Source organism: Amblyraja radiata, chromosome 1, assembly GCF_010909765.2.
Source record: "Amblyraja radiata isolate CabotCenter1 chromosome 1, sAmbRad1.1.pri, whole genome shotgun sequence".
Lineage (NCBI taxonomy): Eukaryota > Metazoa > Chordata > Chondrichthyes > Rajiformes > Rajidae > Amblyraja > Amblyraja radiata.
In genome coordinates, this window is record NC_045956.1 from 31178070 (window position 1) to 31201672 (window position 23603).

At 45.9% G+C, this 23603-nt stretch overlaps 1 protein-coding gene across 1 annotated transcript in view; it reads right to left on the reverse strand.

The window, feature by feature from the left end:
• LOC116972209 overlaps positions 1-23603 on the reverse strand; it is a 172145-nt gene that overhangs the window by 87318 nt on the left and 61224 nt on the right. The window contains exons 10-13 of the mRNA XM_033019644.1: positions 12264-12328; positions 8275-8381; positions 5767-5875; positions 3241-3340 (exon numbers count right to left, since the gene is read on the reverse strand). Coding sequence (XP_032875535.1) covers positions 3241-3340; positions 5767-5875; positions 8275-8381; positions 12264-12328 — 381 coding nt within the window. The remainder of the gene's footprint in view (positions 1-3240; positions 3341-5766; positions 5876-8274; positions 8382-12263; positions 12329-23603) is intronic.

Below are 23603 nucleotides of genomic sequence, written 5' to 3' on the forward strand. Positions count from 1 at the left end.
TACATATTCCGCACAGACCGCACCCATAGTCAGGATTGCTGACTCTGGCGTTATAAAGAGTCTACTGCTACTCTAGTAGCAACTCTACTGCTGCACCACTGTGCCACCCCTAAACAAATATGATCAAGAGGTTGAGCAGGGTAGGACTTTATTCCTTGGAGCGCAGGACGATGAGGGGTGATCTTATAGAGGTGTAAAAGACTATGAGGGGAATAGATCGAGTGAATGCACAGTCTTTTACCCAGAGAAAGGGAATCACGAACCAGAGGACAGAGGTTTAAAGTGAGAAAGGAAAGATTAAATGGGCAACATTTTCACACAGAGGATGGTGGGAGTATGCAACGAGCTGCTGTAGGAGATAGTTGAGGCAGAAACTATGACAACATTTAGTAGACATTTGGACAGGTACATGGATAGAAAGGTTTACAGGGATAATGGCCAAGCACAGGCAGGTGTAGTTGGGCACCTTGGTCGGCATGGGCAAGCTGGGCTGAAGGGCCTGTTTCCGTGTTATATGACTCCATGACAGGCAAATAGACTGGTAAAGAAGGAATGTTTGCCTTCATCAGTCGGGACATTGAATATAAGAGTTAGGTTGCAGCTTTATAAAACTGGTGAGGCCACATTTTGAGTCTTGTGTGCCGTCCTTGTTGGCCCAGCGCAGGAGGATGTAGAGGTTTGCGTGACAAGGTTCCACATGGTAGTCTGCTCTGGAAGGTTAGATCAATGGGATCCATGGAGAGATAGCTGAATGGATGGAAATTGGCTCCATGGAAAGAAGCAGAGGGTGATGGTGGAAGGTTGCTTCTCGGACTGGAGGCCTGTGACTAGTGGTGTGCCTCAGGGTTTGGTGTCATCTCCCTCCCCCCATTCGCAACAAGAACAGAGTCCCCCTTGTCCTCACCTTCCACCCCATCAGCCGTCGCGGACAGCATATAATCTTCCAACACTTTCGCCAGCTTTCATTTTGAATTACTGAATGGGTGGGGGGTGAAGAGCAGGTGGAGAGATGGTGGGAAAAACGGGAGCACACCGGGACAAGTTGAATTAGTTGTCATCTTATTAAGTGACAATACTAGTTCAAGGGACCAATTGGGGTGAGAGTTCCTTTCACAGCATGTGGTGAGTCTGGCCAGGGGTAAAGTTGCGGGGAGGGCAGGAGTGTTGAGAAGGAGGGGGTCGGGGATCATGCCAGTAACTCACTCACTCAGCGCTGCCGCGGCGCTCCGGACGTGGAGCCACCGCATTGTGGCCAGGGAGGGAAGCAGCTCAGGGGGCTGCGAGCGGGCCGCCGGACCTCAGCGCTTTCTGCCGGCCCGCTTACCTCTGGCAGTATTCTCCGTCTGAACATCTCTCTCCTGCCGCTTGCCGGCCTCACTCATGTCAGCCGCTTCAACGCAAATCCTTAAATTCCGACTGCGCGATCAAGGGACCAATTGAGGTTGACCAATTGACCAATGCGGTGGCTCCGTGCCCGAGCATCGCAAGTGGTTACTGGCATGGTCCCCGATCCCCTCCTTCACAACGCTCCTGTCCTCCCCGACACTTTACCCCGGGCCAGACTCCCCAAACGCTGTGAAAGGAGCTTTCGCCTGACGTAGTGCAGCCCATGGAGTGCAGCAGCAGCGCCTCACCCGTGGCCCTGTCGCCCCTTCCCTGGCAGCCCGGCCAGCTGTCCGACCTTCGGATCTTCGCTTACCGCCAACACCACCACCACCCCTCCTTCTCATGGCCGATCGGCGGTTCATGAGTTGGATGGGGTGCCGGACTTTGCGCGCGATGTCGCGTGGGCCAAAACCCCTCAGCTGGCGCGCTGGCTGGGCTTTGTGTGCAGTCCAGCACCCGGGCCAACTCATCATTCACCCAGCCATGGCCGAATCGGTCAACGAATTGCTGGCGGGAATTTGTCCCTTATTTTGACCTTTTATCCCTTATTTGGGAGTGAGAAAGTTGGCAACCCTAGTCTCCGACTACATTCTATCTTCGTCCCGCCCACTCCCCTGACGTCAGTCTGAAGAAGCGACTCGACCCAAAACATCACCCATTCCTTCTCTCCAGAGATGCTGCCTGTCCCGCTGAGTTACTCTTGCATTTTGTGTCTAACTTATCACTTGCCAGGTTTTGCCCCATGCACCTCTATTTTGCAGCTTTCTCCCCCTTACTCCATCTGTCTGGAGGAGGGTCCTGATCCAAAACATTGCTTCCCCAATCCACTGAACGGAGATACCCGAGTGCCTCTGAGTGCCTTCAGTACTTTGTTTTTTTTTACCAGAATGCCATCTGGATTAGAGGGTTTTAGCTGAAAGATGATAGACATAAAATGCTGGAGTAACTCAGTGGGACAGGCAGCATCTCTGGAGAGAAGGAGTGGGTGACGTTTCGGATCGAGACCCTTCAGATTGTGCACACTGTGATTGTTCTCGCTGGAGCTCTGGAGGTTGTCAGGAGACCTGATAAAAGTCTATAACATTTTAAGTCTTTTCTTCCTAGGGTGGTTATCTAAAATTCTAGTGGACACAGCCTTAAGGTCAGAGCAGCAAAGTTTTAACGAGATAGACACAGAATACTGGAGAACAGTAACTCAGCAGGAGAGGCAGCATCTATGGACAGAAGGAATGGTTGACATTTCGTGACTCAAAACATCACCCATTCCTTCTCTCCAGAGATGCTGCCTGTCCTACTGAGTTACACCAGCATTTTGAGTCCATCTTCGGCTAAACCAGCATCTGCAGTTCCTTCCTACACAAGTTTAAAGGAGATGTGCCAGGCAAGGTTTGCTCTACACAGAGTGGTGGGTGGCTGTAATATGTTGTCAGGGTTGGAGGTGGAAACAGATACGATAGTGATCATTCTCTCCCCAACTAAATTCAGACTTAAGGGTCTGTCCCACGAGCATGCGACTCCATGCGGCAAGCGCGACCTAAGCGACTCCATGCGGCAAGCGCGACCCAACCAGAAGCGACCTAACTAGCGGCGGCTGCGGGCCGGCAGGCCGTTCCAGTACGGAATTTTGGAACACGGTCAGTTTTTCGTAGCCCCGCGCGATGTCGGGACCAGCTCCGCACAACTCCATACGGCTCCGGCGATCGAAGTGGGACCGGCCCCGCGAGGCCGTACGGCTCAAGCGACCACGTTGGGTCGCGCTTGCCGCATGGAGTCTCATGCTCGTGGGACGGGCCCTTTATGTAACCACATAATATTCTTCTGAGGTAACAGACACAGAAAAAAAAGTCCACTCACCCATTCCAGTGCCAGCTGGAGCAATTTCACGGGAAAATAGTTCCAGAGCTTTCTTCTGCATGTGATGAACTGCTAACCAAATAACAGCTTCCCGAGGGCTCTGTAAGGGCAAACGACGGCAGCTTACCAATAATGAGTACTTTGCTACAAAAACATAGCTATTTGGTGATCATGATGCAGTCTCCTCTTCACTGATTTGTTGATTGCTATCAAACACTTCTGGCAATTGGCAACATTCACAATTTTAACCAATTGCGGTCTTATGCCATTAGAGAGAAAAACACAATTTCCAAAATAATGCTTAAATGGCCTCCTGCTGTGAAACTGGCAGCCTGTGTTCTTAAGAGACAATGGTGTCTGATTACTTTGAGGAGGTACATGTAATCAGGAGTTTTTTCCAAGATAGTTTTTTTCTGCAGTAAACCTGTCATAGCCTGTGTCCGATTTGTACGGGTTCCTTCCCGATCGAAATTACATGAGGATCAATCCTGTCTGTGTAACAGAAGTGCTTCTCAGAGGTGACTGAGGAAATACAGCATTTCTCCTATAACGCTCATAAACTTCTATCGATGCACCCCATAAAAGCATACTGTCGGGTTGCTTCACAGCTTGGTCTTGAAACATGTAGCAAAAAATTTCATTGTCCTATCTGGGACACATGACAATAGACTCTCTTGAATCTTGAATCTTGAAGAAATAGCTGGTTTACACCAAGGATAGACACAAAATGCTGGATTAACTCAGTGGGGCAGGCAGCATCTCTGGAGAAAAGGAATGGGTGATCTTTCGGGTTGAGACTCGAAAGGTCACCCATTCCTCTCCAGAGATGCTGCCTGTCCCGCTGAGTTACTCCAGCATTTTGTGTCTATCGTTGGTCTAGAAACAGTTCCGCCCATGACCACAAGAAATTGCAGAATTATAGATGTGGGCCAGACTTCTGACATTGCTTCCATCTCCACTTCATGTTGCCTGAGAAAGGTAATAGACGTTCCATCCTGTTCATTCCTTCTTCTCCCTGCTCCCATCCGGCAGAAGGTACACGTTCTTGAAAGCCTGCACCATCAGATCCAGGAACAGCTTCTTCCCTTCTGTTATCATGCTTCAGAATTATCCATCTACAAGCTCGGGTAGCTGTCTGATTCACCTCAACCCCATTGTAGACATTGTATAGATAAGAAACCCTGTGCTGCAGGATATTAGCAGTCTGTTGTTTGCCTTGGAGCTGAAAGCTATGAATAAAGAAACCGTGAAACCTATCACTGGACTCAGAGCGTGATTAAAACATGCGTTCTAACAGAATTTGTTTCTGGAACTGATGCGCTACAATGCTGAGAACTATACTCTGCACTGTATCTTCCCCTTTGCTCTATCTATTTTACTGAAGTTTGACTTGATTGCATTTATGTATAGTATTATCTGATCTGTTTGGATAGCATGCAAAACTAAGTTTTTCACTGTACTGGTACATGTGGCAATATTAAACCTAAATCTGAATGTAGTGCTCCCCTAATTCATTAATCGAGTTATATTCAATTCATGTGATGGAAACATGTTACATCAGAAAAACCTGCAGGATAAAGTATATGGTGAAAAGTGGGAATGATTTGGTTAAACATAATGACAGCAGCATAAAAAGGTGTGATTTACAATGTGTGATAAATCCATTAACATTCCAACATGGGGAAGAGATTTCAATTATGACATTTCCTGCTACATGGTTGGTTGTACAATTACATAAGTCCAAACTCAAAATTTGTTGAAGAGTTGGCTGCAATGTGGTAGAATTTTCACCTGGGTTGTTCATAGGGGTGGGACCAGGAACCCGCCCGAAGGCTCGTCTCAGTCTGCCCGAAGGGTCGCAGTTGGCGGGACCTCGCCTGAAAGCTCAGCGGTCGACGAGATCAGGAATCTGCCCCAAGGCTCAGCGGTCGACAGAGCAACGCTTGAAGGTTCAGCAGTCGACAAGATCAGGAAGTTGTCCCAAGGCTCAGTGATCGGCGGGACCTCGCTTGAAGGCTCGTCGGTTGGCGGGATCGTGAATAACCCGCCCGAAAGCCCGTTGGTCAGCGTAACTGGGAGGGAACTGGAGAGACAGGAGCAAGGAGCGGTAAGTGGGGTGAACTGGGGTAATGCCTCCAGCACCTCCAGGGAGGCTGTAGGAGGTGTCCCCGGGACACAAGGATGGCCGGGCGAAGAGAGGCGAGGAGAGGGGCGTCGGTTCACGGGAACTGCTCCAGGGTGCGGGCCGACCAGACATTGGACTCTGAATAATGGCAGCACCCGCACTTGTAATATGTGCAAAACGAATATCACTGTGCAGTTCCATATGTGATAAATAAAACACTATTGACAACTAAAAGCGATGCAAAAATTCACCTTCACTGAAATAAATAGAACGGATTGAAATGCGCAATCACTAACATATTGTGCATTAGGTGCTCGCATTTATGGTCAAATTTATCCTGACTGTTTCTGCATCTGACTATTATAGTTATAATCATAGTTTAATTGGATAATTCCACTTACATTATTTGTCTTTGCAGCTTGCCTTCCATAGGTTTCTTCAGATCCCAGAATCTGCACATTAACCGATTTGAAGTCATCTAAGCCAACCTCTTTGAAAATACGTCGCGTCCTTGATGGAATCAACAAAACCGACTGAAAGACTTGTTTAAAATCATTAAAACTAGCAAAGATACAACTTGCATTGCAGTTTGATACTGTTTAATATTTAAACAGAATGGCCCGTAAATCTGTTGGTACAGTACAGGCCATTTTATTGCATTGTGTTAAAAATATATTGGCAACAAAGCAAAAATGCATTTCTCAGCTGTTTCACATTGCTTGGTATTCCCAACTATGTTTTCACCTTCTATTCAGCCATGATCACAATGAATGGCAGTGCTGGCTCGAAGGGCCGAATGGCATCCCACTGCACCTATTTTCTATGTTTCTATTCTTCAAATAATCTCCTGACTCTCCGGTTTCGGCCCGAAACTTTGCCTATTTCTTTGCTCCATAGATGCTGCCGCACCCGCTGAGTTTCTCCAGCACTTTTGTCGACAGGCCAACATGATCCTTTTTCTTCCAACTTCCTTCCACCATCAGTGCCTTCATTTCATCCCTCCCTTTTACCTTCCTAGCTCATCCTTCACCCTCCATCTCTCCCTCCCTTTCATCAGGTGTCCAGCCACTTTTTGCTCCAAATTCCAGCATCTGCAGACTCTCGATTTGCCTTTGTATGCCCTGCATAATCCGCTGGGCTGATCAGCCCCTGGCATTACAATGGTGCAGGTGGGGCCCATGACCAAAACTAACAGCAGCACTCCAGCATGTTACATTATAATTTCTAGGTCAGCAACTTCTGATGCCTTAAATAATGAGAGCAGGTAAAAATGACAATAATCAAACCACACGTACATTAATAGCAACAGAATTAATATAAATACAAGGAACTGCAGATGATGGTTTATAAATGAAACATAAAGTGCTGGAGTAACTCAGGCTGCATCTCTAGAGAACATGGATAGGTGACGGTAGACACAAAAAGCTGGAGTAACTCAGTGGGTCAGGCAGCATCTCTGTAGAGAAGGAATGGGTGACGTTTCGGGTCGAGAGCCTTCTTCAGACTCAAGACTCAGTCTGAAGAAGGGTCTCGATCCAAAACGTCACCCATTCCTTCTCTACAGAGATGCTGCCTGACCTGCTGAGTTACTCCAGCATTTTGTGTCGACCTTCGATTTAAACCAGCATCTGCAGTTCTTTCCTGCACACACTCAATGTTCATATTGTGAGCTTGTCAGCTGCCCAGGCGGAATATGAGGTGCTGTTTCTCCAGTTTACATATGATCCCATTATGGAAATGGCGGGGGGGCCGAGGACAGAAAGGTCAGTATAAGAATGTAAATAGGAGTTGGGATGATTAATAACCATCCACTTCTCTAGCCTATAACCCAACAATGGGAACATTGAATTCTCCAGTTCAACGGTGATTTTCCAAACTCATCTATTGCATTCAATGTTTAAGAAGGAACTGCAGATGCTGGAAAATCGAAGGTAGACAAAAATGCTGGAGAAACTCAGCGGGTGAGGCGGCATCTATGGAGCAAAGGAAATAGGCAACGTTTTGGGCCGAAACCCTTCTTCAGACTCAATGCTCCAGAGCACATTCAATGCTCCCTTTGTGAAGTGTTCAGCATCAGTGCAACCATTTTGCCGAGCACTTGCGCTCTGTGTACAGGGACCTGCTAGACGGCATAATTGTTAACCATTCCTCTTCCCATTCCCAACTTGACCTGTTTGTCCTCGTCCTCCTCCACTTGTCCCAATCCTTGCCCTCACCTCTCTCTACCAGCTATATCACCTCTACTCCAAGAATGATACCAACTTGAAATGTCATCTTTCTATTTCCCTCAACAGATGCTGCCTGAACCGCTGAGTTCCAGCAGTAGTTTGTTGTTAGAATTTGGCTTCTTGGAAGTGGTTGGTTTTCCATTTGACAATGTCTGTCAGGGGCGTAAAAAAATAAATGACAAAATGGGAGAGACTAGGGAAAGGCAGGAAGGTGGCAGAAGAGGGGGAGCACAGAGAAGGGGATGGGTGAAAGTGAGCTTGAAAAACAAAATGAAAGAGAAAGCGGATGGGGATATTGGGATGTCAGAAAACAGCACAAATGTGGATTGGTGCAAGTGGGGTAGTGAGCGAAGTGGGTTAGGGGTGATTGAGGAGAAGAGAAATAGAGGTAGGGAGGGACAGGGAAGGGTGGAAGAGGGAGATGAACACAGAAGGCTGCGGAGGCCATGGCAATGGATATTTTTAAGGCATAGTTAAGGGATAGTTAAATTCTTGATTTAGTCAGGGGTAATGGGGGGAGAAGGCAGGAGAATGGGGTTAGGAGGGAGAGATAGATCAGCCATGATTGAATGGAGGAGTAGACTTGATGGACTGAATGGCCTAATCCTGCTCCTATCTCATGATCTTATGAGATAAAGAAAGTTTAGGCCCAGCTCACTTTAACCCTTCTAATGCACATACCTTTTCAAAATGCTCTCTGCTGTTTTCCTTCCCTTCTCCACAGATCGTCGTCCTGCCACGGGACACACCGCTATTGATCGGTAGCCATCTAAATACGTGGCACAAATCTGCAGAGATATAGTGTGGAATGTCAGCAACAAAGTCAAATACAACTGCTTATATACTAAGTGTAACAGGCTCCGCGTTATTTAGACTTCATCTAAATTTAAAACTGAGGATAATAATAAAGAAAGAAAAAAAAAGGACAGGTAGTAGTGGAATGGTTCAAATGGTTATTCCTGTGCTGTAAAATTTCAACAAATGTGTTATGCAAAATCGCAGTATTGCAGGTTAGTACTTTTATCAGTGGGATCAATATCAATATCAATGTTCAATCCTATCATATAGGGTCAGGTAAATCAGTTTTTTTAAATACCACTTTACTTCTTAAACTGAGCACTTTTAAAGTTTATAATTCAATGAAATGTATTTTTTAAATGCCTTAGGTAGACATAAAATGCTGGAGTAACTCAGCGGGACAGGCAGCATCTCTGGTGAGAAGGAATGGGTGATGCTTCAGGTCGAGACCCTTCTTTAGACTTCAGACTGAAGAAGGGTATCGACCCGAAACGTCACCCATTCCTTCTCTCCAGATATGCTGCCTGTCCCGCTGAGTTACTCCAGCATTTTATGTCTACCTAAGGCATTGAGTTACACCAGCATTTTGTGTCTAACTACGGTTTATGTCAGGGGAGTGGGTGGGACAGAGATAGAATGTAGTCAGAGACAGAAAGATTGGTGGGAGAAAGGGGAAGGAGAGAGGGGGAAAGCAAGGGCTAATTGAAGTTAGAGAAGTCAATGTTCGTACCGCTGGGGTGTAAGCTACCCAAGCAAAATATGAGGTGCTGTTCCTCCAATTTGCGCGGGGCCTCACTCTGACAATGGAGGAGGCCCAGGGCAGAAAAATCAGATTGGGAATGGGAGAGGGGTTAAAGTGCTGAGCACCCGGGAGATCAGGTAGGTGTTGTGTGGAAGTGTTCAGCGAAACGATCGGCGATCCTGCTCTTGGTCTCGCCGATGTACAGGAGTTGACACTTGGAACAGCGGATACAGTAGATGAGGTTGAAGGAGGTGCAAGTGAACCCCTGCCACACCTGAAAAGACTGTCGGGGTCCTTGGATGGAGTTGAGGGGAGAGGTAAATGGACAGGTGTTGCATCTCCTGTGCTTGCAGGGGAAAGTACCTGGGGAGGGGATGGTTTGGGTGGGAAGGGACGAGTTGACCAGGGAGTTGCGGAGGGAACGGTCTCTGCGGAAAGCAGAGAGGGGTGGAGATGGGAAGATGTGGCCAGTAGTGGGATCCCGTTGGGAGGTGGCGAAAATGTTGGAGGATTATATGTATTTTAAATGCCTTAATTGGGAGTATCTGATCTCAGAAGATGTAAAGACAGTACGTTAAAAAAAAACGGTTTGTCTAATATTTCAATCTAGTATTTGGTTTGTACCCAAGACACTAAATAGTAGTTGCACATATTGGTACCTACACTGTGAGAGGGGGGAGGAACAATTAGACAACTAGTATGGGTGCCAGCTGAGATAAACCAAGTGGATGAGGGAATTAGGTAGGAAAGAATAATCAAACAGAGTCTTGCATTGGGAGGATTGGTGGCCTGATGATTCTCCGTGGAGCATAGACAATAGACAATAGATAATAGACAATAGGTACAGGAGTAGGCCATTCAGCCCATTTGAGCCAGCACCGCTATTCAATGTGATCATGGCAGATCATCTACAATCAGTATCCCGTTCCTGCCTTCTCCCCATATCCGCTATCTTTAAGAGCTCTATCTCACTCTCTTGAAAGCATCCAGAGAATTGGCCTCCACTGTCTTCTGAGGCAGAGAATTCCACAGATTCACTACTCTCTGGGTGAAAATGTTTTTTCCTCATCTCCGTTCTAAATGGCCTACCCCTTATTCTTAAACTTTGGCCCCTGGACTCCCCCAACATCGGGAACATGTTTCCTGCCTCTAGCGTGTCCAATCCCTTAATAATCTTATGTTCAATCAGATCCCATCTCATCCTTCTAAATTCCAGCGTATAAAGCCCAGTCGCTCCATTCTTTCAACATATGACAGTCCCGCCATCCTGGGAATTAACCTGGTTCTCCCTCAATAACTGCACCCTCAATAGCAAGAATGTCCTTCCACAAGTTTGGAGACCAAAACTGCACACAATACTCCAGGTGAGGTCTCACCAAGGTCTCACTGCAGAATGATCTCTTTGCTTCTTTACTCAATCCTCTTGTTATGAAGGCCAACATGACATTAGCTTTCTTCTTTGCCTGCTGTACCTGTATGATTGGGGTGGGGGGAGTTGGTATGGGATTATGCCAGTTGAGGGGCAATTAAAATCAGATTAAGCACCTTTTTGGTTTCATAGTCATATGATACGGAAATAGGCCCTTTAGCCCAACTCAAGGCCGACCAAGATGCCTCATCTAAGACAGCCCCATTTTCTTGCATTTGGTCAATATCCTTCTAAACATTTTTTATCTATATTCCTGTCCAGAGTATCTTTTAAATGCTATTGTATGTACCTGCCTCAACTACCTCCTCTGGCAGCTCATTTCATATACCCACCAACCTCTGAGTGAAGAAGTTGCCCTTCAGGTTCCTATTTATTCCCACCCCTCTTTCCTTAAACCGATGACCTCTGGTTCTTGATTCCCCTACCCTGGGTAAAAGACTGTGCATACGTTGTAAAATTTGCGAAATGTTGCATTGCCTGGCCTACTGCGACATGACAGAAAGTCAGTGGATATTTTTTAAGGCAGAGGTAGATAGATTCTTGATTGGTATCGGTGTCAAGGGTTATGGGGAGAAGGCAGGAGAATGGGGTCAGGAGGGACAGATAGTCAGTCATGATTGAATGGTGGAGTAGACTTAATGGCCTAATTCTACTCCTATTCCTTATGACTTTATGCAGCTTGTCCCGCTGAGTTACTCTAGCTTTTTGTGTCTATCTTCAGTTTAAACCAGCGTCTGCAGTTCCTTCCTACTCTAGTGAATAAATACATTTAAAGAAAATCAACTGTCATCTTTTGTGGTAGTTTAGAGATACAGCACAGAAACAAACCCTTCGGCCCACCGAGTCCGCACTGACCAGCGATCCTGCACATTAACACTATCTTACACAGACTAGGGACAATTTACAATTATACCAATCCAATTAACCTACATACCTGTACGTCTTTGGAGTGTGGGGGGAAACCGAAGATCTCGGAGAAAACCCAAGCGGTCACGGGGAGAACATACAAACTCTGTACAGACAGCGCCCATAGTCGGGATCGAACCCAGGTCTCTGGCGCTGTGAGTGCTGTAAGGCAGCAACCTGGGATGTCAGGACTTTCATATGAAGAAAGACTGGATAGACTCGGCTTGTACTCGCTAGAATTTAGAAGATTGAGGGGGGATTTTATAGAAACTTACAAAATTCTTAAGGGGTTGGACAGGATAGATGCAGGAAGATTGTTCCCGATGTTGGGGAAGTCCAGAACAAGGGGTCACAGTTTAAGGATAAAGGGGAAATCCTTTAGGACCGAGATGAGAAAAACATTTTTCACACAGAGAGTGGTGAATCTCTGGAACTCCCTGCCACAGAAGGTAGTTGAGGCCAGTTCATTGGCTATATTTAAGAGAGAGTTAGATGTGGCCCTTGTGGCTAAAGGGATCTGGAGAGTATGGAGGGTATGGAGAGAGGGCAGGTACAGGATACTGATTTGGATGATCAGCCATGATCATATTGAATGGCGGTGCAGGCTCGAAGGGCCGAATGGCCTACTCCTGCACCTATTTTCAATGTTTCTATGTTTCTAACTACCGCTGCAGCACCATAATGACTATTCTCCATGACATTCATTTTAAGAAACCAACTAAATCATATTTTACAATAAAAGCAGTGACTTCCGTATAACTGATTTAATAATTTCCAATCATCCTTCCACAGCACCTTGTAACTGTCAGATGGAGGTGATCCCTTTGCTCCTTGGACAAGGACAGCACCACCATCTGTAACTGGAAAATAAAGGAATAAAACAGTCAGCTCTGATTATCTTCGTAAAATGCCCCTCTAAATATCAATAGACTTGGCAATATCAATAAACTTACAACATAGAAGAGTGTATGTCCCTCCATTCCCTGCGTGTCCATGTGCCTTTCTAAAAGCCTCCTAAACACCACTATTGTCTCTGTCTCCACCACCATCCCTGGAGGCACCTTCCACTTGCCCACCACCCTCTGTGAAATACTTTTGACGTTGCATTCCGCCAGCTTAGTTTTTGTGTAAAATCACAAGACGTGTGAATGGATTTCTGTTGTACAACGTTTCAGAAAATAACATTTGGGCGTGTCAAAAAAACTGCTGGTTTATAATATTTAGCATATTTTAAGTAAATTGGTGAAATATAAAAAGCTCAAATCTATAAATTAATATAAATATCAGATACATGCACATTTCCTTTAAACTACGAGGCTAATTCAAATCATATATCAATTAATAAACATATAATGAGTAAACAAAGATAGTGCTTTACTCTTATCACTGGAAATTAAGGCAAGGACTCGGTATAATTGTAAAATAAACCAATGCTTATGCTGATTTGAAACATAGAAACATAGAAAATAGGTGCAGGAGTAGGCCATTCGGCCCTTCGAGCCTGCACCGCCATTCAATATGATCATGGCTGATCATCCAACTCAGTATCCTGTACCTGCCTTCTCTCCATACCCCCTGATCATTTTTGGCCACCTTGCTCAGAGCTCCCCTCCGCCGTATGTGTGCCGAGGAATTTTCCCGTCGATGAAAAATGACAAGAGATATTAATGTTTTTACAAAATTCCCCATTCTCTCTGCTGCTCCTGCTGGTGGGAGGGGGAGGGACTATAAAACCAGGAAGTGGTGTGCCCCAATCAGTCTCTACAAGATGGAGGTCTGAGCTCTGAATGACTGAACAAATGTCTACACAGCTGTGAGTAAGTACCCTTAATTTGGTTTGAAAATGAAAATATGGTTATGGTTAGTTTGAAGGAAAAAAGCACTGCCTGCAAATGGTTGTTTGGGTTGAAGTAAAAAGGCACACTCTCTCTCTCTCTCTCTCCCCTCCTCTCTCTCCCCACCTCTCTCTCTCCCCCCTGTCTCTCTTCCTTTCTCTCTCTCTCTCTCCCCTCCTCTCCCTCCCATCCCCCCTTCTCCTCTCCCCCCCCTCTCCTCTCCCCCCCCCTCTCCTCTCTCCCCTCCTCTCCTCTCTCCCACCCTCTCCTCTCTTCCCCCCCTCTCCTCTCTTTCCCCCCCTCCTCTCTCCCCCCTCCTCTCCCCCCCCCCTCACCTCTCCCCCTCCTCTCATCATCCCCCCCTCTGTCCTCGCCCCCTCTCCGCCCGTCTCTCCTCATCCTCTCCCCCTTCTCCTCACCCCCCTCTCCTCTCTCCCCCCATCTCTCCTCTCCCCCCATCTCTCCTCTCCCCCCATCTCTCCTCTCCCCCTCTCTCCTCTTCCCCCTCTCTCCTCTTCCCCCTCTCTCCTCTTCCCCCTCTCTCCTCTTCCCCCTCTCCTCTCCCCCTCTCCTCTCCCCCCCTCTCCTCTCCCCCCCTCTCCTCTCTCCCCCCCTCTCCTCTCTCCCCCCCTCTCCTCTCTCCCCACCCCCTCTCCTCCCCCCCTCTCCTCTCACTCCCCTCTCTCCCCTCCCCCCCTCTCCCCACCCCCTCCCTCCCCCTCCTCTCCCCCCTCTCTCTCCCCTCGGTCTCTCCCCTCTTCCCCTGCTTCCCCCCTAGTCCTCTTCCCCTCTTCCCCCTTCTCTCTTCCTTCTTCTCCCCCTTTCCTCTTCCCCCCCCTTCCTCCTCTTCCCCCCTCTCTTCTTCCCCCCCCTCCTCTTCCCCCTTTCCTCTCCCCCCCCCTCCTCTTCCCCCACTCCCTCTTCCCCCTCCCTCCCCCCCCTCCTCTTCCCCCCCTCTCCTCTTCCCCCCATTTTACCCCATAACCACCCTATGCGTCAGTAGATAGGGTGGTTATGGGGTAAAAGGAGCAAATTAATAATATTAATATAATATCAAGGGGGGTAATTAACGTGAGTGCGGGGGGGGGGGGATAGTTAGTGTGTGTGACGCTGCATGCCGCCTCCCCCCCCACAACCGCACGTTGGGGGAACAGACCCAACGGGTCTGCACTTGGTCTAGTATATTACTAAAATTCTCATCTTGTCTGTGTGTGCTTGCGTGTGATTCCTGCCCTGAATTATGCCAAAACCGTATACGATAGCGCTACAATTTTCGGACCAATTTAATCATCATTGCCCTGTGGTGTGGTGTATCAAGGTTTGTTCAGATTGATGGTGAATTGTACAAGTTATTCACATTTAAAACTTTAAAAATGTAACTTTTCTCTTCACTTCTCAGTGTCAAAAATCCAAATCCTTGCTGGCCCTGCCCGCAACACTGTTGCAACCACAGGACACTGAGTCCTGGTAGCAAGTGAAATCCAAATGTTTTTCCTGGCTGCATTTTTTTAAAAGTTTAAAATGAGGGAGGGTGAATATGGGGAAATGAGCCGCCCCTGCACAGTTGGGGCCTATGGGTGAGTGGTGGAACATTGCGTTGGGGGAACGAGTTGCGTTGGAAGAACGGGTGAGTGGTGGAATAGCCCTCCCGTGGGGGCTATGGGTGAGTGGTGGAATATTGCACTGGGGGAACGGGTTGCGTTGGGGGACCATGCCTCCCGTGTGACAGGGACTTGTAAGTACTAAACTCCACTGACACTTCATAATTCCCAAATGTACTGAGAATACAGATGCACATATGCACACTCTACGTTTATGTCAGGTCTGATTACCTTTATAAGACCATTAGATAATGATACTTGGCCTGAAATATTACTGGTTGAATTCCAAGTAGTGTTTGGTCAAGACAGTCCAAAGACCTCCATTGAGGGGACTTTACAATGCCTGCCTTTAATGAATTCTGGAATCAGACCAGGAGAAGTCTGTTGAAATACATTGTGATCCGATCAGTCTACCCCTTACGTGAGAATCATGACCAGAATGGTAAACAGCATAGGAACAGGCCCTTCGTCTCACGGTATCTGTGCCAAACATGATACCAAGTTAAACTAATCTCCTCGCTGCATGTGATCCATATTCCTCCATTCCTTGTATTTCAATGTGTTTATTTCAAAGTTTCTTAAACACCACTTTTGTTTCTCCTTCAATACCACTCCTGGCAGTGTGTTCCAGGCATCCACGTCTCTGTGTGAAAAACTTGCCCCATGCATCTCCTTTAAACTTTCCCCCTCTAATCTTAAAGCTATGCCCTCTGGTCTGACATTTCCATTCTGGGAATGTCAGACTTTTCTGACTTTGTAAACGATCTACGCCTCTCATGATTTTATATACTGCTATCAGGTCACTGCTCAGCCGCTCACGCTCCAGAGAAAACAATTGAAGATTGTCCAACCTCATAACCAATACCCTGTAATCCAGGCATCGTTCTGGTAAACCTCTACTGCGCATTCTCCATGCTTTGTGCATCCAGAACTGTACACAATAGTCAAATTAAAGGGCCTGTCCCACTTTCACGACCTTCATTACTCGTGGACATTTTTCATCATGCTAGGAAAAACCCCGACCTACTTGATACCACGAGTACCAACAACTAGCATCACGGCCTGCTACGACCTACCTACAACCTCCTACGACCTCGTGACGACCATGCTGCGAGTATGCGTCAAGGGCAAACTTGGCGCAGAGGTCGTAAATTAGGTCGTGAAAGTGGGACAGGCCCTTAAGCCTGAACCAAAGTTGTAAAAAGCTGTAGTATAAAGCAAAATGTTCCGTTTCTGGATCTCTTCTCGTTAATCCTTCTGTTAACCATGGGATCCATTAGATTCATCCATTTTCCCTGTCATTTGCAAACATTTGACATTTACATCTGTAAAAATGTCAAGTTTGTCACTATTTACATGGAATAAAATAAAATAAAACTCTATCTGAAATTCACCAAGTTAAAAGCTCACAAAACATATCATTGCTCCACCAAGTGATACCACATTGCTTTACCAAGTGATACCATATCCTGTTTTGTTTTAATGCTTCTGCTCGGTTCCCAGTAATTATATTAACAATATCTAAACAGAAAGTTCATGCACAAGTTCACAGAGAGATTAAATTCATTGAACTTGTTCATTATCCCAGCAAATGATGCACTTAAAATAATTACTGATCATAAAATGGATATCATTAATTACAGGAAAAATGAATATCATCCTACTCACTTATGATTTGACCGTTAAAGCTGTACTGTGATTACATGTCCTATAACGTTCCTAATGGTGGGTGAGTGAAGGTTGTGGAGGGGATCAGAGATGTGAGAGTTGTCAAGAGTCACTGAAAAGGCAGTGGCAGACTTTTGAGCATCAGGGGATCAGGTCGAGGGAGCAGAGCACAGTTAATGTAAAGTTATTTTGACATCCTTAGCCGAGATATTTTATTTTCCCAGGGATACTCAATGGGCACGGAAAAAGGCCCTTCAGCCCAGCTCATCCATACTGACCAAGCTGCCCAACTGAGTTGGTTGCACTTGCCTGTGTCTGGCCCAAACTTCTCCAAACCTTTCCCATTCAAATACCTGTGAAAGTCTTTTTTAAATGTCGTAATCGCACCCGTCACTGCCACATCCAGTATCTTGTGCTTCAAAAATAAAGAATATTTTTTGGAAACAAAACTGTTGTTGAGGCTGAGTGGAGGTATGGGGGTGACGCTAACTCTCTCTTGGAAGCATCCAGACCCTCAGACCCTCTCTCACTCCGCCTGCTGCTGAAAGACTCATCCATGCCTTCATCTCCTCCCGACTGGACTATTGCAACTCACTTCTCCTTGGCATCAGCTCCACCTACATCAACCGACTCCAACTGGTCCAGAACGCAGCCGCCCGACTCATCACCCACACCAAATCCTGGCATCACATCACTCCAGTCCTCAAAAAACTTCACTGGCTTCCCATCTCCCACCGGATCACCTACAAAATCCTGGTCCTCACCTACAAAGCCCTCCACCATCTGGCCCCCACATATCTCATTGACCTCCTCTCCCCCTACCAACCCTCACGGTCCCTCAGATCCACATCAGCCGGTCTCCTCTCCATCCACAAGTCCAACCTCCGCAGTTTTGGGGACAGAGCCTTCTCCAGGGCAGCTCCCAGGCTCTGGAACTCCCCACCTCTGCCTATCCTTAGCCCCACGTCCCCGTCCCTTTTCATCTGTGCATTAATTGCCTCATGCTGTGTTTTGTATTGAATTCTGTCTTTACTTTGTGTACTAGTCATGTCACTACTATTTATTTCATTCCCCTTACATGTTTTTCCTATACATGCTCAATTTTTGTAAGGTGTCCTTGAGACTCTTGAAAGGCGCCCATAAATAAATGTATTATTATTATTATCCAGTGAATTGGCCTCCACTGCCTTCTGTGGCAGAGAATTCCACAGATTCACAACTCTCTGGGTGAAAAAGTTTTTCCTCATCTCAGTCCTAAATGGCCTACCCCTTATTCTTAAACTGTGGCCCCTGGTTCAGGACTCCCCCAACATGGGGAACAATATTTCCTGCATCTAGCCTGTCCAATCCTTTAAGAATTTTATACGTCTCTATAAGATCCCCTCTCATCCTAAATTCCAGTGAATACAAGCCCAGTCGACCCATTCTTTCATCATATGTCAGTCCCGCCATCTCGGGAATTAACCCGGTAAACCTACTCTGCACTCCCTCAATAGCAATAATGTCCTTCCTCAAATTATGAGACCAAAATTGCACACAATACCCCAGGTGGGGTGTCACCCGGGCCCTGTACAACTGCAGTAGGACCTCCTTGCTCCTAAAATCAAATTATCTCGCAATGAACACCAAAATGGCATTAGCTTTCTTCATTACCTGCTGTGACTGCATGCTTACTTTCAATGACTGATGTACAAGCACATCCCAGGTCTTGTTGCACCTCACCTTTTCCTAATCTGACACCATTCTGATAATAATCTGCCTTCCTGTTCTTCCCACCAAAGTGGATAATCTTACATTTATCCACATTATACTGCATCTGCCTTGCATCTGCCCACTCACCCAACCTATCCAAGTCACCCTGCAGCCTCATAGCATCCTCCTTGCAGCTCACACTGCCACCCAGCTTTGTGTCATCCGCAAACTTGGAGATGTCACTTTTTAAATCCGTCATCAAAATCGTTAATATATATTTTAAATAACTGGGGTCCCAGCAACGAGCTTTGCAGCACCCTGCTAGTCTCTGCCTACCATTCTGAAAAGGATCCGTCAATTCTTGCTCTTTGCTTCCTGTCTGCCAACCAGTTCTCTATCCATGTCAATACCCTACCCCAATACCATGTGCTCTAATTTTGCACACTAATTTCTTGTGCAGGACCTTGACAAAGGCTTTTTGAAACACCACATCCACTGGCTCTCCCTTATCCACTCTACTTGTTACATCTTCAAAAAATTCCAGAAAATTAGTCAAGCATGATTTCCTCTTCGTAAATCCATGCTGACTTTGACCAATCCTGCCACTGCTTTCCAAATGCGCTGCTATAACATCTATAACATAAGGTCTACCAAAATCCAACTGATCCCTGTTCTTTTATGTGCTTCTGTGGCCCAGACTATCTTTAGCATGTATCACATCTGGAAAATTACCAACAACACTGTCTCCACAAAATCCTCCAAATTGTTTGGAAGGATAGTCAAACCAACATCAGTGTCCTCTTCCAGACCAACGTCCCAAGTACTGAAACCTGAGTTAAACTCAGTTGGCTAGAATGCATTGGCTATGTTCATCGTATGCCTGACATCAGACTCCCGAAACCGATATTCTGTACTACGTTCTATTACTAGAGAAGAATCCCAGGTAGCCCGTAGAAAAGATTCAAGTACAGTTCAACGATGGATAGTCTGTACCAGACCTTATATTAAGGAATAAGCCTTCCCAGCTGATGGAAGTTGCAGTGGGGAAGCATTTATGAAGAGTGATCATATTCTGCAAGTTTTAGGATAGTCATGGAGAAGGATAAGACTGGTCTTCTGCGGAAAGTGCTAAATCAGGGGAAGGATAATAACAACAGTTGGAGATGCAGAAAAGAGCTGTTTGAAGGTAAATTTGAAGATAGCCACAAAATGCTGGAGTAACTCAGATGCTGAGCTCAGTCTGAAGAAGGGCCTCGACTCGAAACGTCACCCATTCCTTCTATCCACAGATGCTGCCTGGCCCGCTGATTTACGCCAGCATTTTGTGTCTATCTTCAGTGTAAACCAGCATCTGCAGTTCCTTCCTACACATTTGCATCGGATATGAGAGTCTTTTAAAGGTCAGCTGATTAGAACTCAAAAACAGCATGTCCCTGTGAGGATGAAAAGGGAAAGATGGCAAGGTTCAGGTAACTTGGATGATAAGAGATATTGTAATTGTAGATTACAAAAAGAAGCATTTGTAAGGTTTAGGATGCTGAAATGAGATAAGGCCCTTGTGGAATGGAAATAAAACAGGAAAGATTTCAACAACTAAACTAGGAGGACTAAAAGGGGCCACAAAATGTCCTTGGTGAGTAGGATCAAGGGGAATTCAGGCATTTTATACCTAAATTAGGAGCAAGAGGATAACTTGGGAGAGGATAGGTCCACTCAAGAACAAAGGAGGGGTCTAATGTGTCGAGCCCGAGGAAGCGGGTGTGGATTATAATGAGTACATGGCATCAGCATTAATTAAGAAGGACATGGGGGATATGCTAATATTCTACCTCATGTAGATAATAAGAAAGAGGATTTAAAAAATTAAGGTGGGTAAGTCCCCAGGGGCTGATGAAATCTAATCCAAGATACTGAGGGATACAAGGGACGACATTACTGGGGCCTTGACAGAGATCTTTATATCCTCTTAAGCAACAAGCGAGGTCCCAGAAGTATAGGCAGTGTTGTTTCTTTGTTTAAGAAAAGCAAGAGGAACAAATCAGCAAAGTTTAGGCTGGTGAGAGAAATTATTGGAGAAGATTCTTGGGAATAGAATTTACTTGAATTTTTTGGAAATACATGGACTTATTAAAAAGAGTTAGCATGGCTTTGTACAGGGGAAATGTGTAGGAAGGAACTGCAGATGCAGGTTTAAACCGAAGATAGACACAAAATGCTGGAGTATTTCCCATGATACAGAATGATGGCTTCTGAGCGCTGCATCTCCCGACAACATCGCGACACCAAGTTTTGTTGATTGGTGGCCATAAACGGCGTTGCATCAAGATTTATTGCCCTTTAATCAACGTTATAATTAGGTTATTCAAAGATGACTAAGTGACTATGCAAGCCTCAGGTATTACACCTGGGTGAGGAGCTGAGTAGTACAAGGCAAGGAAGCACGATGCGGATATTGGATTGAGACCCTAAACCTGCCTGATGAAAGGCAAAACAGTCAGATCCCTGCACCTTGCCACCACCTAGTGGGCCTTGTGAGAATTGTTTATGCAAACCAGTGGTATGAATCAAAGATAATGGATCAAGAGCTTCTATGATCTTTGGCATGAATGTTGATTTCTCTAACCTCAGGTAGCCCCAGCATTCCCTCTCTCTCTCTATCCCCCCCCCCCCCCCCCACCCAAGTCGCACTATCTTCTCATTTTCACCCAACAAACAGCTAACAACGACCTGTTTCCTTTATCATCGTTACTTATTTGCATATCTTTCATTCATTGTTCTTTATCTCTCTACATCATCGTCTATATCTCTCGTTTCCCTTGTCCCTAACCAGTCTGAAGAAGGGTCTCGACCAGAAACGTCACCCATTCCTTCTCTCTAGAGATGCTGACTGTCTCGCCGAGTTACTCCAGCTTTTTGTGTCTACCTTCTGTTTATATATAAGATCTACTTTACCATTCTTTAGTGATCACATTTTGGACAGTAAACCTGCACAGAGGGTTGCGGTGGGCTATTATTCTGGCTGGAGGTCTGTGACCAGCGGAGTTCCGCAGGGTTCTGTGCTGGGACCTCTGGTGTGATGCAGTACAAATAACCGACTTGGACGTAAATGTGTGGGCTGTTTAGTTAGTTTGCAGACAACACTAACATTGTTGGAGCTCCGGACAGCGAGGAAGGCTATAAAACGGGATATAGATCAGCTGCAGAAATGGGCGGAGAAATAGCAGATGAAATTTGACCAAATATGGGATATTGTACTTTAGGAAGTCGAATACGAGAAGAAAGTATAGAGTAATGGCAAGGCCCTTAACAGCATTGAAGTACAGAGTATCTTATCCAAGTCCGTAGCTCCCTGAAAGCGGCTACACAAGTAGAGTCATAAGGAAGGTGTACGTTATGCTTGCCTTCATTGTTCATGGCATTGAGTATAAGAGTCAGGAAGTCATGTTGAAGCTACACAGGACTTTGGTTAGGCTGCATTTGAACCACTGTGTGTAGTTCTGATCGCCCCATTACAGGACGGGAGCAGAAGTTTTGGAGACGGTTGTTTTCTCAAGAGCGGAGACCTGATAGAAGTATATAAAATTATGAGAGGCATAGATAGGTTTAGACAATCAGAACCTTTTTCCCAGAGTGGAAATGTCAAAGACTAGAGGGCACAGCTTTAAGGTGAGAGGGCCAAAGTTTAAAGGGGATGTGTATGCCAAGTCTGTTTAGACAGAGATTGGATTGGATCTGTTTATTATTGTCATGTGTACCGAGTTGCAGTGAAACATTTTTGTTCAGAGTGGTGGGTGCCTGGAAAGCACTGCCACAGTTAGGGATGGAGGCAGATATGACACCGGCATGCAAAATATATTTAGATAGGGCACATGGATATGCAGGGAATAGATGGATATGGATCAGGCAGCAGAAATAAGTTTACAACTCTCTTAATCTAACATGCTCAGAATTTCAGTGTAAGACATTTTCCAACAATTGGATGTTATTTTAATTAATCCTGCAACATGCAACACACATTTCACTTTTTTTTTAAAGAAATAGTACCATAAAACAGATGTGTTAAGTTTAAAGTGTGCATGGGTGAAGAGAACCAGAACTTGGTTTGTTCTGAAAAAACAAGATATAAACAAGTATATCTCCAAAGACGTACAGGTATGTAGGTTAATTTGTTTGGTAAATGTTAAAAATAAATAAAAAATTGTCCCTAGTGGGTGTTGGATAGTGTTAATAAACGGGGATCGCTGGTTGGTGCGGACCCGGTGGGCAGAAGGGCCTGTTTCCATGCTGTATCTTAAGCTAAACTAAACAAGTAAAATACTCAATTTGTAATCAAGTCCATGCATGGTAGTGCAAGGGATGGCCTGTAGTGTTCCATAGGGTTAAGGTTTTGCCGGTCAGTTCATGAACCTGATTGCAGGAGAGTAGCTGTTCCTGAACTTCGTGTCGACTTTCAAATCATCAAAATGAACTTATTGTAATTTTAGGTGGAGAAATTACAGATGGAGTTTAACCTGTGCAAGTGAGGTGTTGCACTTTGGGAGGTTGAATGTAGGAGAGAGTACACAGTTAATGGCAAGACCCTTACCAGCTTTGATGTGCTGAGGGTCCTTGGAGTCTAAGTTCACAGCTCACTGAAGGCATATGGTAAGCTTGCCTTCATTGCTAGGGGCATTGAATGGGGTATCAGAAGTCATAATGCAGCTCTCTAGAACTTTGGTTAGGCTGCATTTGGAGTATTACATACACCTCAAATCTATTGAACACATTATGTTCCTTTACTGATACGATAAATATGAACTACATGCATCAGGAAAATGCTAAAGCCCTATTCAATCTAAGACTTGGTGTCCACCTTCGGTTTAAACCAGCATCTGCAGTTCTTTCTTACTTCATCCACTTCACCACCAACTTCCATCCGGCACTCCAATTCACCTGGACCATTTCCGACACTTCCCTACCATTCCTTGACCTCACCATCTCCATCGCAGGGGACAGACTTCTGACCGACATACACTACAAACCAACTGACTCACATGGCTATCTGGACTACACGTCTTCCCACCCTGCCCCCTGTAAAGACTCCATCCCCTACTCCCAATTCCTCCGCCTACGCCGCATCTGTTCCCAGGATGAGACGTTCCACACCAGGGCATCGGAAATGTCCTCGCGCTTCAGGGAACGGGGATTCCCCTCCGCCACCATAGATGAGGCTCGCACCAGGGTCTCATCCATACCCCGCAACACTGCTCTCTCTCCCCATCCCCGCACTCGCAACAAGGGCAGAGTCCCCCTAGTCCTCACCTTTCACCCCAACAGCCGGCAAATACAACAAATAATCC